The sequence below is a fragment of the Fukomys damarensis genome, unplaced genomic scaffold (genome assembly GCF_012274545.1).
Source record: "Fukomys damarensis isolate Sample0158 unplaced genomic scaffold, DMR_v1.0_HiC HiC_scaffold_11, whole genome shotgun sequence".
Taxonomy (NCBI): domain Eukaryota; kingdom Metazoa; phylum Chordata; class Mammalia; order Rodentia; family Bathyergidae; genus Fukomys; species Fukomys damarensis.
In genome coordinates, this window is record NW_022900923.1 from 25410392 (window position 1) to 25428564 (window position 18173).

The 18173-nt window shown below is 36.1% G+C and overlaps 1 protein-coding gene across 1 annotated transcript in view; it reads right to left on the reverse strand.

The window, feature by feature from the left end:
* Shcbp1l (SHC binding and spindle associated 1 like) overlaps positions 1 to 18167 on the reverse strand; it is a 30659-nt gene extending 12492 nt beyond the window's left edge. The window contains exons 1-6 of the mRNA XM_019210018.1: positions 18133 to 18167; positions 15758 to 15907; positions 7245 to 7459; positions 5575 to 5661; positions 5287 to 5505; positions 1421 to 1526 (exon numbers count right to left, since the gene is read on the reverse strand). Coding sequence (XP_019065563.1) covers positions 1421 to 1526; positions 5287 to 5505; positions 5575 to 5661; positions 7245 to 7459; positions 15758 to 15886 — 756 coding nt within the window. The 5' untranslated portion in view covers positions 15887 to 15907; positions 18133 to 18167. The remainder of the gene's footprint in view (positions 1 to 1420; positions 1527 to 5286; positions 5506 to 5574; positions 5662 to 7244; positions 7460 to 15757; positions 15908 to 18132) is intronic.
* Between the last annotated feature and the right edge of the window lie 6 nt (positions 18168 to 18173).

Sequence of the window (18173 nt, forward strand, 5' to 3'; positions counted from 1 at the left end):
AAGTTAAAATTTATCAGAAATGTTTGCTCCTCTTGCAGAATACTCATAGAACAGGTTATTCGTAATCCAAAGTTTTCCTATATATAAAAGTGAAGAATTCACTCACAAACAAATACAATTTAAGAAAAAGACAAGTACTAAGTAAGCATTAAGAAGACTCAAAGAGCCAAGCATGGTGGCACATGCCTGAAATTTCAGCACTGGGAAGGACGAGGCAGGAGGATCATTGTGAGTTTGAGGCCAGCCTAGGTAACATAGTGAGTTCAAGCCAGTCTGAACTACATAGTGAGACCCCATCTCAAAAAACAACTACAAAATAGATCTAAGAGAGAAAAATAACTTGAAAGAATAAAGACCCTGAAACTATTGTAACACAAAATAAAGAAAGATGGCTCAGAGGCACAGTGCCTGCCTGGCATGCGTGAAGCCCTGAGTTCAACTGCTAGTACCAAAAACAAAAACAAAAAAAAAGAAGGAAAATATTTCAAATATTTCAAAGAGAAAGCTGTAAAATGTCATTAACTGGGGCCCGGGGATTTAGCTCAGTGGCACCACACCTGCCTTGTAAGCATAAGGTCTTGAGAGTTTGATCCCCGGTACTAGGGGGGAAGAATGTCATTAGCAGGTCAAGCAACCTGGAAATGCTCCCTCTTTGCCTCAGTACATTTTTCATTCTTGGACTGGCTAAATTTATATTCATCTGTTAGCTTTCAGCTAGATTATTTTTCCAGTCAGCATTACCAGAATTCCTGATTTTGTCTCATGTATCTAGTCTATGTACCCTTGTACACTTCCCACACTCCCCTATCATATAGCATTTATCATTCTTTTTTTTAAACCAGGAATCAGGACCTTGTGCTTGCAAGGCAGGCAGGGCAAGCACTGAGCTAAATCCCCAGCCTGCATTTAAGATTCTTGTAACTGTGATTGCCTATTTACTTAACCACATCTGCACCATATAGTACTTGAAAATTGTCAAGCACATGAGGAATAAAGAGTGGACCTGGTGTGTAGCTGGGGATTTAGCTCGTGGCACTACAACTGCCTTGTAAGCACAGGGTCCTCTGCTCAATCCCTGGTACTGAGAGGGATTAAAAAAAAAAAAAAAAAAAAAAAAAAAAAAAAAAAAAAAAAAAAAAAAAAAAAAAAAGAGTGGACCCGGTATAATGCTGTATTTCCCCCAAATGTAATATTTCTCTCATTTGTGTGTCTTCCTTACCAAGGCAACTAGCATAGTACCTGCCAAAAAGTCTACGACTTAGTAAATAGTTGTCAATATTTATTTATTTAGTACCTATCTGCCAGTCACTGAGCTGGGTATAATGCAGGAAACAAGGCATTATTAAGTCAGACTATAACTTCATTGAACTTTTCTAATTACACGTAGCTAAAAACCTAACAAATAAAATGTATTTCTTACCATGTCAGTAGTCATCACTTTTGCTACAATATGTGTTACGATCTCTTCAAAGTCTCTTTTTCCTTTCCTACGTCGCAGAATTCTTGGGGAAAAAGGCCCATGAGCTCTATAATTAAAAATATTTGTGATTAAATTAACATAGGCAAAGACTCAACCTATTCTTAAAAACTTGGTACTAAGCTTCTTTGAGAAATAGGTTTCATTAAGTGTAGCTCTCTGAAGGCAATGAACAACCTGAGAGCAATGTGCCATTAAGATCTTTTGGACAACTGTTTAAACCACTAAAGTCTAAAATGTTTTCTTTCAATGAATTGTACTTGGAAATCTGCATGCAACTCACTGTAACCATTACCTTATCCACCTCAACTTACCAATATAGTAGGAAAATTTCTTGACTGTACTTTCATGATGCACTGAATTGCAGACTCACACAAAGCAGAGATGAGTTATACCCTGTGACACTGAGGCATGAAAAAGTTTTGGGACATACTTAATTTTATTTTATTTTATTTTTTGGTGGGGACATACTTAATTTTAAATACTATGTTCCATTAACAGAGAGTTCTGTTTCAAAGGATATGATCTCTGTATAATAGTTAGTTGCTGTCCTAGAATAATTATTCTAGTTTCTCAATATTGTTTTTATATTATTTGCCATTCAGCCCTTCTACTAAATTCTACTCTTTCTTTTCTGTTTTTCTTTATATTTTCTACTTTCTGTCTCATAATTATTTAAATATCTCCAAAAGAAAGTCACAAAAAACTCAATGTAACTACTGGTCTTTTATCATTACTGGCAGCCAAAAGGAATACTACTTTTCTATAGATATATATTTACCAATAGCGTGCTTATCTTTTGCTTCAGTGTAGCACTTTATTGCTTGATGCTATGGGGGTACAGTTTTTGTACCAATATTTTTTAGCTTATTGCTTGATTAAACATATTTGTTGTTTTTTCAATTAAATAAATTTGTAAAGCATAAAATTTCAAGAAGCTTTCTTTCATAATTTGTCATTCCACTAATGAAAAATTTAATTTCAACATATTAACAATGTCCTCTAAAGCAAAAGTTACATTAAATTTTTCAAAATCATAAACATACAGCATTACTTCTATTTAAACAAGTGAGTTTGATCTTGAATAACTGAGAAGCACCAGTAACATTGTTTTAACCATATTGGATTAAAAGCTGTTCCAAGAATAAATCATCTTAAATATTTAGGAAGCCATAATAGTTCGTCATGCTGTCCTCATTTTGTTTTTTTTCTGGTACCAGGGATCAAACTCAGGACCTTGCTCTTGGGAGGCAGGCTGGCAAAACTGAGCTAAGACCGTGGCCATGCTGTCCTCATTTTAAAACCAAAGGTAAATATATACAAACATACATACATACATATGTATGTATATATGCATGTATATATATGTATGTATATATTTTAAATTACAGTATAATTTGCTTAAAATATACTCATTTTAAGTAAACCATTTCATGACGTTTCACAAATGAATATACCTATTTAATTCAATCATAATAATCAAAGCAGAGATCTTCTATCACAATGATAAGTTCCCTCATGAATCTTTGCAGCCAATCCTCCACACCCACTCCCAGACCAACACTGAGCTGCTTTCTGTCAATATACATTCCCCTCTTTTGGAATTTAAAAAATAGACTATTTTAAGAGAAAGTTGATTCACAGCAAAATTTAGCAAAAAGTAAAGAGTTCCCCTAAACATCCAATCTCTTCACTATCAACATCTGGCACCAGGGTGGTATATTTGTTATAATAAATAAGAATAGGGCTGGGGATTTAGCTCAGTGGTTCCACCGCCTGCCTTGCAAGTGCAAGGACCTCAGTTCAATCCCCGGTCCCCCCTCCAAAAAAAATTAATAAGCATACACTGAGACATCATTGTTACCTAGAGTCTGTAATTTACATTAGGGTTAATTCTTGGTATTGTCCATTTCTAGGAGTTTGGACAAAGGTGCAGTGCTACACAGGCACCAATGTAGTATGATACAGAGAAGTTTCAGGGTCTTAGAGATCCTTTAGGGGCTCAGTGGTTCTGCCACCTGCCTCACAAGCACAAGGTCCCAAGTTTGATCCCCTGTACCAAAAAGAAAAAAGAAAAAGAAATCCTCTATACTCTGCCTTTTCAGATCCCCCCACTAACCCTTGGCAACCATTCATCTTATTACTGCCTTCATAGTTTTGCCTTTTCCAAAATGTCACACAGAGTTGGAGTCATAAATCATGTGGCCTTTTCAGATTGGCTTTTTTGACTTAGTAATATGTATTTAAATTTCATCCATGTATTTTCATGGCTTGATAAATCTCTTTTTAGTGCTGAGTAAAATCAACTGTCTGGATATACTACAGTGTATTTATACATTCAATATCTTGGTTGCTTCCAACTTTTGGCAATTATTGAATAAAGCTGCTATTAAAAATCTATGTGCGGCTACAAGCAATTCTAAACAAGATCTTAAAAAAAGACAATGAAGGCAACAACACCATGAGGCCCAACAGAGCAAATCAAATAGGCAAGGCAAGAAATTAAAAGGAGAAGGTGAAAAAGTAAAAAGAGTCAACAAAAGCCCAATAACATGTCAATAATAAGTCAGTACATATCAGTTATAACGAGCAATGTCAATGGCCTCAACTCACCAATCAAGAGAAACAGACTGGCAAAATGGAATAAGAAGCAAAATCCAACAATATGTTATATACAAGAAACACACCTAGTGCAAAAAGAAGCCCATAGACTGAAAGTGAAAAGATAGAAAACAATTCTCCATGTGACAGGAGCCCAGAAAAAAATAGGGGTAGCAATCTTATTTGCAGACAAAGTAAATTTCAAACCAAAACTGAATCTAGTATTATTGATGTAGGACAGTACTGTATATGCCTCTATGAATGTAAAATATCTAGTACCTGCTTTATGATACATAGTAGGGACCATGCTTTATCAGAGCTACATTTAATGACATTACTCTAGAATGGGATTAAAAGTAATGAAAAATAGGTCAAATTTGGAGAAAAATACAAAAAGAGTTAGGCCATTAACTGTCAGACAAGAGTGGTCAGAATTCCTGGAGGCAACAACTATGTTAAGATGGAACACATACAAAGGGATTAAACATATTAGTATAAAGTCATCAGAATTCCTTTGACTCCATTCAAGACTATCAGTTGGACTATGAACAAGAATTATGGTTCTCCATATGTAAAACAAAGATAGAAAATATATGTTCTAAATATATATATATTCTTCACTGCATAGTAGTATAAAATATTTTAATGTATTTTTAAGAATTTTAGAGAATGATGTTAATTCTACATTGTTTATCATCAAAACACTTATCAATTTATTTTGGTTAGAGAAGCTGATATTATGAGACAGCCAAATCAATCATTTCTCCCTTATTTACTTCACATAGTATATACAGAACAGATCCTCACCTGTTCCTTTCTTTTTTTTTTTTTTTTTTTTTTTGGTGCTAGGGATGGTACTCTGGACCCTGTGCTTGCAAGGCAGGCGTGGTGCCACTAAGCTAAATCCCCAGCCCTACCTCTTCCTTTCTTATGCTTTTGTCAAAATAAAAAAAGCAAAGATGAAAGATAAGGGCTGGATTTATGAGATTTTTTTTTTTGTAAAACTGACATCAGTAGAAAACAAAAAATGACAGTGAATTCAAATTAAAAATAATTTTTCAATATTTACAATTGTACCTTGTGCTTAGCTTATAAATTAGACATCTAATTTTAGTTTTTTTAATGATGCCAACATATATGGTAAGTGTTATCATAAAAGAATGACCATGAACTCTTTTGTTTCTATTTAAAATACAGCAAATTATTACCGAAGACGTAAATCTTCCCACATTTTCAATAATCCACAGAGCATTACTATTTCATAGTATTTTTTCCAGCATTCAATAGTCTCTGCTGTAGAAGGATCTTCTTTAATATTGTTCTGATACTCAATGAGCTCAACACGCTTCTTTTTATATTCCTCCAAAGTTTTTTTAAAACGCTGTGCAATAGGAGCAGGTATTGTTCCATCCTGTATATCACACCACCTGTAAAGTATCAATACAGTCATAATGTTTCTCCTTTATAATGTGAATAGTTTTCAAAACTGTACTTACAGATTAATTCTTTCTTCAATGAGAGCAGAATAATTCTCACAATTTTCTTCAGAGTCCCAATCTCTCCAAAGGAAATCATAAAAAAACCTACAATAAACCAAATGAAGATAGTAATAAAAAACAGCCTCTACTATGTTTAGAATTTAAAAGACATTTGGATATGCGAATTCTCTACATGGATCTTAATTTTTTTTTTTTTTTTTGGTACCGGGGATCAAATTCGGGTCCTTGTCCCTGCTGAGGCAGGCAGCAGCACCACTGAACTAAATCCCCAGCCCTGAATCTTAATTCTTAAGAAAAGTTTTTGTTTTTGTTTTCAAAACACAAACCTGGGTATCAAACTCAGGTACCTGGGGATCAAACTCAGGACCCTGCTTGTGAGACAGGTACCACTGAGCTAAAATCCCCAGCCCAAGAAAAGATTTTTTTTTAGTACTGGGGATTGAATTTGGGACCTTGTGCTTTGTGCGGCAGGTGGCAGAACCACTACGCTAAGCCCTCGGTCCCTAAGAAAGGTATTTTTAGATGAGCTTTCAGTGAACTAATGATAATAGGTAAAGCAAGGCCAGGGATTTAGCTCAGTGGCAAGCGCAAGGTCCAGAGTTTGATTCCCAATATTGGAAAAAAATTAAAAAATAAAAATAGGTAGGGTCAGGGATTTAGCTCAGTGGCACATGCCTGCCTTGCAAGAGCAAGGTCCTAAGTTTGATCTTCTGTACTGGAAAAATACAATAAAATAAAATAGGTAAAGCTTTAAATAGTAGATGATGCAGATGCTATCTTAGGTTACTACATAAAAGAAAATATTTCTGGAAATGGGAGTTTAAAATTCACATTCTAAATTTCATAGATTTTTGACCATGATTTTGTTCAATAAAGAAATAATATGTAATATATAACAAAATTTGTATTTGGGGAAAGAAAAATAATATGTAATATATAACAAAATTTGTATTTGGGGAAAGAAAAATAACAAAAGCCAAAAATTTTTCTGCATTTGGTTTGTAAATAGCTTTCTAAGATAGGTGGCAGAACCACTGAGCTAAATCCCTGGCCCTCCCTACTTTAAATTCGTAACAAGCTATGGACTGGGTATGGTGGTGCACATTTGTAATTCCAGGTACTTGAGAAGCTGGGTCAAGAGAATTGCTAAGTTTGAGGCCAGCTGTAACCCATCTCAAAAACAAACAAAACATAATGTGGATGATGATATCTAGTACATAAAATGTCCTTAAGTATAGAATTGAAATCTAATATATTTTAGATTCTTAAATGTGAACAGATGCTAATGTTACTTATTTCTGGAACTCTTTTAAACTCAATTTTTATAAAATACAAGATAGAAAAATATCAAATTTTCAATTACCTATATATAACACTTGAAATGAAATGTTAACTAGAATAGTTACAAATACATTGTCAATTACGATGAACAAATTTATGGATTTTTTTTTTTTTGGTACTGGGGATCGAACCCAGGACCCTGTGCTTTCAAGGCAAGTGGTGGAATCACTGAGCTAAATCCCCAGCCCTACAATGAATAAATTTAATCAGTGAGTAAAAATTAAATCTGCAGATATTTATAAAGTGCTTATATGAGCAAAATTTACAGATTAAGTGAACTTTTGAATATGGTAATTTTAACTTTCAGAATTAGAAAGCCTTTTTACCTTACAACTTCTAAGGCCAGAGCAATATCCCATGTATCTGCATCTTGTCCTTCAATGGGATACACTTCCAAGAGAGGTACACTGTGCTCCATTTCCTCCAAAATCCCATCAACCAAATCCCTTGGAATGTTTGCAATGTTAGAAGAAAAAGGCTCAGCAACAGAAACAGTAACTTCAAAACAAGACGATGAGTTCTGGTGTGGTCTACAAGTTACCTAAGATAAGTATTAAAAATTATAGTTCCAAAAGCAAGTAAACCACAATAATTTTTTTCATATATGAATTATAAAGTTTAAGCCTCTTTTTTTTTTTTGGTTTTTTGAGACAGGGTCTCATTATGTAGTTGAGCCTGACCTGGAACTCACTATGTAGCCTAGGCTGGTCTCGAATTCACAGCAATACTCCTGCCTCAGCCTCCCGAGTGCTGGATAAAGTTTAAGCTTTTAGACTTTCTAACAATCAATGTAGAGAATTATGTACAAATATTGCATAAAATATCACCAGTTTTTCAAACTCTATATTTTTGGGGGGTACCAGGGATCAAACTTGGGATCTTATACTTGCAAGGCAGGCAGCAGAGCCATTGAGCTAAATCCACACCCTCAAACTCAATTTCTTAAACAAGTTTTAATTTTCTCAAAGGAACTGGGTATCTCCTCCTACATTATTTACTGTATTTCTAAGTTTGAGCTGTTAGATTTTTGTGGTACTGGGGTTTGAACCTTCCCACTGAGTTACATTCTGGAACGATATTTTTTATTTTGAGAGAAGGTCTTGCTAATTTGCTCAGCTGCCCAGGCTGAGCAGTTCTCCTGCTGCAATTTGCAATCATCCTACCTCAGCCTCGGAGAGTGCTACAATTACAGATATGTGCCACTGTGTCCCTTGAGTAGCCAGAAGTTTGGATTTAATACAGCAGTAATACTAAAATAAAATTTTTCTGACTGAGGCAAGATCACAAGTTCAAGTCCAGACTGTGCAACTCAGTGAGACAGTCTCAGAAAAAAAAAAAAAAAAAAAAAAAGGCTGGGGATGTAGCTCATGCTGGATTACTTACTTAGCATGTATGAGACCCTGGATTCAATATATTTGTTATTTACATTATGTATATTATATATATAATGTATTACATATTATAAAAGAGAGGACACCCAAAAGGCAAAAAAAAAGGGCATAAAAAATCTTCAGTTCAAATAAATTTAGCTTCATAAGCAACATGATATATTGCATTTGCTCATCTTATTTCACCACAATAGAGAAATGTCTCTAGGAGTGTTCTGAAAATCTGTGCTGGCAGTGTCATTTACTGATGAAATAAGGTAAATAAGTTACATTAGCAATGTGTATGACAGTAACCACTTACTTAAATATTAGAAGTGTCTTCAAATACTATCCAAACTTTGAAATACAGATTTATAATCAATTTAATATAAATTCTATTCTTCAAAGCAACTATGGAACAGGAAAAACTTACAAAGCAGCAATATAAAACCAAATGTTTGGGCCAGGGATTCAGCTTAGTGGTGCCATGCCTGCCTGGCAAGTACAAGGTCCTAAGTTCGATCCCCAGTACCAAAAAACAAACAGAGAGATATCAACAACAAAATACCCCAAATGTTTGAAGACAATAAATGACTAGCAGTCCATATTTTTGACAGAACAAAAATGTATTTCCAAAAAGTAGTTATAAAATTTGATAGTCTTTTATTCTAAAATTAGTTATTTTTATTCAATATTATAAATGCATGCATATAAGAACCAAATAGTAATGTTATGAAAATAGAATTTTCATTCAAATGAGATAAATATGGTTGACAACAACTGAATATTTCAAAATAGCAAATAGGGTTCTGAATGTTCCCAACCCAAAGAATGAGAAGTTTGAGGTAATATGCTACTAATTATAGTCTTGGTAAGGAAATAATGCGCAACACAACAAACCTTTGTGTGTTCCCAAGTGCCTCCCCAACCATGTTTTTGCCAGGAATCAAGATATTTTGTTAAAGCTACCTGCACTACAAATATAATGGTTTAAGCAATATAACTGTTCAAGTCTCTTAACTGCAAATGTAACTGTGAGATGTTCCTACTGATGTTTTTGACCTGGTATTTCAAGATGTCTGTTAACTCTGCCCTTCTGCTTCTGTAAATGTGCTTGCCCAGCACATGAACCCAACCTCCCTACCCTACTGATCTCTATGTAAGGTTGCTTCCATTTCTGTCTGGGACTCAGACTTTGGAATCTGAACTCCTCTGGGCCCACTGGTGTAATAAAATGTTCCCTCTATCTCTCTAAATGCCTCTCCCCTTTTTCACCTCTACAGACCTTTGGATAACTATGACATTTGGCTGTAATGCTGAGCTGTCGAATTTCGCTGTAACAATCTGATCCTTACATATTGTATACATGTGCTAATGTGTCATACCATTCCCCATAAATATGTATAATTACTATGTGTTAATTAAAAATTTTAAAAATGTTTTTGGGGTTTTTTTGAGACAGGGTCTTGCTATGTATATGTAGTTCAGGCTGGCCTCAAACTTGTGGCAATCCTTCTCCCTCAGCCTCCAAGTGCTGGGATTACAGGCATGCACTACCATGCCCGGCCTAAAAATATATCTTGACAGTTGTTATGGTTCAGATCTAAAAGTCCCCCAAAGATCTTATGCATTCATAGGTGAGGCTCTTGGAAGAGGACTGAACCACAGGAGCAGTATAGCTGACTTGCTTAGGGCCTTGTTAGAGAATATGGGTCATTTGACCTGGAAGAGTGTATCTCCCTCCCTAGCTCCTCCCTTCTCTCTCTGCATCCTGACTGCCAGGAAGACAGTAGCATTTCTCTCTTCTGCCTCTCTGCTATGCTGTTTAGGCCTGGAGCCAGCCACCATGGACTATAACCCTGAGTCAAAATAAAGTTTTCCTGCTTTAAGTTGTGTCAGGTATTGTGTCTCCATGAGGAAAATGACTAAGACAATAGTCTTTCATCATCCTCTAATTCCTGATACTCAGAAGCATCATTTTTATTCTTTTTATAGCCTGTATTTTGACATTTGTTTAAATAATATTTATTTAAATTTAAATATTAAAGTATTGCTACTTTAAATTTTTGGCATTGTATATTGATTTCCCACTGAAAGATAAGAATGCAGTTATCTCATATTCCTCTCTTTTCTCCATCACATAAACCCACACTCTACTGGCCTTCCAACCACTGGTTATATCTCATATTCAGCATGTACTTTACTTTTCATTATTGTTTTTCAGACAGGGCCTCACTATGTAGTTCAGGCTGACCTTGAACTCACTCTGTAGCCCAGGCTGGCCTCAAACTTGCAGCTATCCTCCTGCCTCAGCCTCCTGAATGCTAAGATTACATGTATGCACTATCATGTCTGGTGTGCTTTACTGTTAAAAAAACAAAATTAAAACAAATCTAGTTTTGTAGATCTTTACTGGCTTTGAGATTCTAGAATGCGACAGCAGTCTAGACCAAAAATGGTTCATAATGCTCCACCCCACCAGACAGGCCAGTTACACTGATAGCCAGAGGAAAGGAACTGACACACAGGAAAAGGAAGTAAGGTACAAAGACAGCCTGATTCATTTACTAAGTTTTCTACATGCTTCTCATTAATTTGACCCCAAATTCCTTAAGTAGGATAAATCTCCTTTCTATAAGTTAATAATAGCTTGAATTTGAAATGAAATACTGGTTTCATTTTTCTTCAGTTCCTTGACTAGCTCTAAACTAAACTGGCTGTGGGCCTGCTAAGTGTATAGCTATTACCATCTTGCTATCAGCCTAAGGATTCCCTTTGCTTTTCTCTTATGTGGCTTTTCTGCTTTTTGGATTTCATGCTTTTAAGTCTCTTGACTTACTCTCCTGACTTCAGACAACATTCACTAACTTCCTGAGAAAAGGTATACTGGACATAATCGAAATAATAATGAAAATGTCTTGTTATACTGTTACAGTATGAGTGGGCATGGAATTCTAGGTAAGGATATCACTTTCCCTAAAACTTTTTATGTGTGGTACTAGGGATTGAATTCAGACCTTGTGCTTGCCAAAAAGGCATGGTGCCTCTGAGTTACATTCCCAGCACTCCCTGAAATTCTTCAAAATATATTTTCACACTTTTTTTTTTGGTACCAGAGATCGAACTCAGGACTTTGTGCTTGTGGGGCAGGCGGCGGAACCACTGAGCTAAATCCCCAACCCTTTCATGGTCTTTATAAATTAAGTATTGTTGAGAAGTCTGATGTCATTCTGATTCTTGAATTTTCTCTCTGGAATTTTGCTGAACCTTCTCTTGGGCCACGTATTCTCAAATTTCATTATGTGCTTGCACTTAGACCTCTGGAACACTTAGTGGGATTCTTAAATCTTGAAATTCATGTGCTTTGGATTGCAGTTTAATAAGTTGCTTTCTTGTGCTGTTTTCTCCATTGGTCCTTACTTTCCTTGTCTTCTCCTCCACCTTGTCATCTTCCTTCTCTTTCTCTCTTGGGGTAATCTTGGTTGTCCACTTGACTGGATTGAGAACTATCTAGAACATTGTAAAAGCATACTCTGGGTGCATCTGTGAAGATGTTTCCAGAAATGGCTGGCATATAGCTCAGAGAACTGAGGGGAGATCTGGCCTCAGTGTGGTTAGCACCATTCAATAACCCAGGAGTAAGACAAAACAAAAAAGGAGAAGCTCTCAAGTACACACACTAGACTTTTCTTGAGCAGGTGCATCTTTTCATTGCTGCCATTGCCTATGGAAATCAGACTCTAGGTTTTCTGGCCTATGAACGTGTACTTGCACCAATAACTCTGTAAGGAGTTTCTAGGCCTTCAGCCTTGGACTGGAACTTCATCTTTAGTACTCCTCATTTTAAGGCTTTCAGCTTCTTGGACTGAGCAACTAGCTACTGGTTGCCCCAGCACTGCAACCCACAGACAGACACTGTGGGACTATTCAGCCACTGATTGTGTCAGCCAACTAATAAATCCCCTCATAGTTACATTTTTTTGAGTTGTTCCTCTAGAGAACCCTAGCTAATAATATACTCTTCTCTTTTTTTTTTCCTCTCTTCCTCCCTGACCTCTGGATGCCAGATGTGATCTCTTTTCTTGCCTTTCCATTTCTTAGCCTTTTAGCTCTAGAATATGGGAGATTTACTCTACTTTATCTTTCACTGCTTCTAATCCCATTTTAGTCTTTTATATCTAGTATCATATTTTTAATTTGCAAAGTTGTCTTAGTTTCTTGGAATGTTCCCATCATGACGATTGCAGTTCTAGTTTGTAGATGTGTGTGTGTGTGTGTGTGTGTGTGCATGTTTGTGTGCATGTTTGTGTGCATGTGTGCTACAGGGGATCAAATCTCATGCCTCATGCATGCTTAGGCAGATTCTCTACCACTGAGCTGTATCCCCCTACCCTGAGATGCTTTATCTTGTCTTTTCTTCTGAGACTATTAATTTCTAATGTCTATTATTTCTTTTTCTGTCATCTGTTTCTTCTAAATGTCTTCTTTTATGTTGGTTTTGACCAGCATGAGTTTCCTCAAATATCTGATAACCCAAATACATCTGCTCATATTTAAAAGTAGAATACTAAAAACTGATTAGAAGCTCTCTTCAGGTAGGTAAAAACAAACCCACTGCGGGCTTCAATAGAGTAACTGCCCAAGCTTTTTCCATGTGAACTCCATAATCAGTCTCTTTATATCTTTTTTTAAAAATCTGATCACATGAAAATCTTCAAAGTAGTTTTAAAATGTAAATTTAAATGTCTTGTAATTTGTTCAGAAAGTAGGATATGACAAAATGGATTGCTAGAATAGGCTGTAAACAAAGGAGTCTACTGTTGAAGTTGGGAGTATGGAAACAATCACTGTGGAAATAACTATAATGCAAAACCTGAGTGTTGAGAGAAGCTCAAAGTGACTATCTCTTTAAAATTAGGTATAGTACAATCAGGAAAACACAGTTTCCGAATCCACTAAAGAGGTCTACTAAACAACTCCAAATCAAAGATTCTGTAAGCCAAATAAAGAGATATAAACAAAATTCTGAAGCATGATGACAAAAAAAATGGGGGATGAGACTATAGATGCCTACAAAAAAAGCTTACTAGTGATGACTAGTAAATACTATTTGTACAAAATTTTAATATTTTAGTCTTACTACTAGAAATAGCCACTATTAACTTTTCTTCTTTGCTAAAATATTAAAAGATTTTTGTTAATAAGTTCTAGGACTACATAGTAAAAACCATCTTGTGGATATATCAGCATTTATTTGGTCAATATCTTATTAATAAACTTTTATGGTAACCTCAATCTTAAAATTTTATTTTATTTTTGGTGTACCGGGGATCAAACTCAGGACCTTGTGTTACAAGGTAGGCGGCGGAACCACTAAGCTAAATCCCTAAAATTGTCCCTAAAATTGTATAAATATCACTGTAATAAATCAATCTTTTTCTGCATTTCTGGATTTCATAGAATAAATTTCCTTAATAGTTCTTGATATATTGTGCCAAACTGTTTTCCCTCATTTCTTTTTTTTTGGTACCGGGGATTGAACTCGAGACCTTGAACTTGCGAAGCAGGCAGCAGAACTACTGAGCTAAATCCCTAGCCCACCAAACCGTTTTCTACACGTTACAAAAAATAATTTCCTGGGCCGGGGATTTAGCTCAGTGGTTCCACCATCTGTCTCGCAAGCTCAAGGTCCAGAGTTTGATCTCAGGTATCAGAAAGTAATAATAATAATTTCCTTAGTTTCTAGACTACTTTGTTACCAAAATTAAAGATATGCTAGATTTCCTATGCTTCTAGGTTTCCATTATGCTTCTAGGTGTTATATGAATCTGCAGTAGGCAAAATAATGGCTACTAAAGATAACCAGGCTGCAATTTTTGAAATCTATGAGTAGGTTACCTTACATGACAGAAGGGAATTTGCAGATGTGGTACAGCTGAGACAATAAGTTACCCTGGATAAACCATCCTAATCACATGAATCCTGAGGGGAGCACCTTTCCAGGCTGCAGGGAAGCAGAGAGATGCCATGTGCGAAAGACTTAGGCAGCTTCTAGAAGCTGGGAAAGGCAAGGAAATAGATACTCCCAGAGTCTACAGGAAGGTATGCAGCTCTGCTTACACTCTGCTTTACCCAGACAGGCCTGTGTCACACTTGTGACCCATAGAATTGTAAGATAATAAAATTATATTGTTTAGTCCACCAAGTTCATGGTGGTAGCAATAGAAAAATAATAAAGCATCTAAGGAAAACAAAGTTGGCATCCATTGGAATGAATTATCATGACTTCAGAACAAAAAAGATTATACAGTATTTTTTGTTGTTTTATATCTATCTATCTATCTATCTATCTATCTATCTATCTATATATATATATTTTTTTTTGGTACCGGGGATTGTACTCAGGTCCTTGTACTTGAGAAGCTGTTATATTCTTTTGTAGTCTCGTATCTTAAAATATGGGATTCTCTACATATAAGATTGTTTGTTTTTGGTTTGTTTTTTTGGTACCAGGGATTGAACTCAGGTCCTTGTGCTTGCAAGGCAGGTGGCGGAACCACTAAGCTAAATCCCTGGCCCCTTTATAAGATTGTTATTAACTTCTCCAACACATTTCTTTTTTGTACCAGGGATCGAATTCAGTACCTTGTGCGCTTGCAAGGCAGGTGGCTGAACCACTGAGCTAAATCTATGGCCCCCACATACTTTTGAAATGTTTTCAAGTGATGCATAAAGTAAGCAATGAGTGTCAAAGTTTTTCTTGTGACTAAAATTAGTTTTGAGAAGGACCAAGGATTTAGCTCAGTGGCACCGCACCTGCCTCACAAATGCAAAGTCCTGAGTTCAATCCCCAGTACCAGAAGAAAAAAAATTAAAATTAGATTTGAGATATCTGTGTGGGGCAGGTTACCAGTGGTACTTATAATTTTCTACACAATGGTAACTTGCCTTTAAAGGAACCAAGCTTATGACATCAAATATTTCACAATATTTAGTCTACAGATCTAAAAAGCAAAAATCTTAAACGAAGGCTTAGAAGTTGATAATTATACTAAAAGTATCCTTTTCAAAGGAAACACTTTCATATTTTGCCAAAAGTTTTCTAAGTCACTGTTCTTTCCTCATCTGAACTAAACCTTGTAATTTAGATAAAAGATGAAAGGGAAATGGTGGCCCAAGTTTGTTAAATCTTAAAAGTGCTAATTTTCCAAGAAATGAAATTTCATTATGTTATTTTAGTAAATGAATCTAGGTTAATGAATAGTCTGGTATACTAGATTCCATTAAATGACAACTGTTTACAAGTAAATAGTCAGCCTTAGCTCTCTACACTATTAATGTACTTAGAACAGAAGTATTTTTTCTATTTAATACTGGGTAAGTATCAAAGTCCCCAAATAATAGTCATATTTCAGTCTTTAAAATAACTGATAATTTCATTGAAAGAACGAACTTCAAGAAAAATGTTTTACCTCAACCAGTATACCAACAAAAGGAATAGGAGGTCCTTCATATTTCACAAAGAATAGCTCAGGATTAGTCTTCCAGACTCCAAGCCATTTGTCTCTCAATTTTAATTTTTCTAATAGGTATTTACTCATAGCCTCATCAGCATCTTCTGCCTAACAAAAGAAAAAATGTACAAATACATTATTCATTTATAACGTAAATATTTTTATTGATTTACATTTAAAAATGGAACCAAGGGCCAGGGATTTAGCTCAGTAGTTCCGCTGCCTGCCTTGCAAGCACAAGGTCCCAAGTTTGATCCCTGGTACCAAAATAAAACCCAAAAAATAAAAATAGAACCAATATCTTCTGAGAAATTATAGATCTTAATTGAAAATGTTTAACAGAAAATGTAGTAAATATTAAAATATTAGAAATATTTGAAAGATACCTATTTATTCAGCAGAGTAATTCAGAAATGAGATACCTGTTATCTACATCTTCAAGAACTTTGTTCTATTAATCCACTAAGCAGAAGGAATGTATTTACATATATTAAAACATACAATTATCATATCAAAGCGTTATTTTTCTGAAATTTTTAACGATGAAATTAACTACTTAAAATGTAATCAGAACAGTGATTTAGCTCAGTGGTTCCGCCACCTGCCTTGCAAGTGCAAGGGCCTGAGTTCAATTCAGTACCAAAAAAAAAGTAATCAGAATATAAAAATTTAAAACTGTACTTCATTCCATAAAACAAATGAACATTTTAAGCATTCAATAAATATTTGCCTATTTTTTAATTTAAATCTAGCTACTTTAAGGATGATAATCTGTTAGCTTTCTGCTGCTGTGACAAAATACCTGAGATAAACAACTTGAAAAGAGCAAAGATTTATTTTATTTCAGGTCACGGTTTCAGAGGTTTCACTCCACTGTCTCTTGGCCCCATCACTTTGGTGACAGGGCAGTAAAGCACAATAGGGTGTGTATGATGGAGTTAAACGCTAGTTTCATGGGGACGGGGAGGAGGGAGTAGGAGAGGGACACACACACCAGGATCTCAATTTTCCCTGAAGGGCAGTCCCCAGTGACCTAACTTCCTCTAAGGAGGCTCCACCTCTTAAACTTTCTATGGCTGCCCAATAGCGCTATCAACTGGAGACCAAGACTTCACAGCCTCTGGAGGACACTGAAGATGCAAATCATAACATAAACTCCTATAAAACTCAGTCATTAGACCTGAGTTAATTAATGACACAATAATTTATATAAATCTTTTCATCACCTTTAACAGACCTTTCTCAAACATTCAAAACCAGATGTAAAAATTATCATACTACAGTCCTAATTTCTCAGTCATGGTGTTTACAAATGTAAAACGTGCTCTTGGTTATAAAATACGGCAAACCCTCTGAAACAATACACAAAACATAAAAAAAACAAAAATCACAGCTAATCCTGATAGCCAAAAATATTTATTGATATTTTGGTATATTTCCTTTGCGTATTTCTTCTACACATACATTCATACATGAATGTGCTCCCCCCACACTTAATTATAACATAATCAAGCCTATAGTTCTTGAAGACATGATTTTTATCACGGTTTGGTTTTTCACTACATGAAACTGCTGTACGTTTTCTTCATCTGCTGTTGGAAATTTAGTTTCTAATTTTAAAATTTTTATAAATGTCACTGCAATGAATATACAAATTATTCTGGTATAGTTTGTTTGGTTGAGACAGGGTCTTGTTATGTAGTTCACTCTAGCCTTAAACTCACTTGTAGCCAAGGCTGGCCTTGAACTAGAGGCAATCCTGCAGCCTCTGCCTCCAAGTGCTGGGATTACAGGCGTGCACCACCACACCCGGTTTGGGAATCATTCTTAAACAGCAAAGATTTTTAGTTTTCTAGTGTAAAGTTAAATCTTTGTTGTTGTTGATGATGTTGTTTTTTTGAGACAGGGTCTCACCTGGAACTTACCATGTAGCCCAGGCTGGTCTCGAAACAGTGATCCTCCTGCCTCAGCCTCCCGAGTGCTGGGATTAAAGGCGCGAGCGACCACGCCCAGCTTTGTAAAGTTAAATCTAAGCAATCTCACCTTTGTGTTCAGGTACACACCGACGTTGTGAACTAAATATACTAAGGAGTGTGTCTGGGCAACAAATGCCAAACACGCCATCGGGGTTGCCCTCTTAAGGGCGGCTGGCAGCGCAATCTGAGCTCCTCGGGGACTGAGCCGGGTGCCTCTAACAGGAAGGAGCCCTCTCAACGCTGATTCAAATTTGTCCGCCCCATCAACCTAAAGGAAGACCCCGGTCCCCCGTCACCCCGCCGGGGCGCGTCTCTCCCAGGCTGGGGCCGGACTCTGCCCCGTTCCCGCCCTCTCACCTTGGCGCCCCGCAGCACCTGGTCGCAGTACAGCGCCGCCT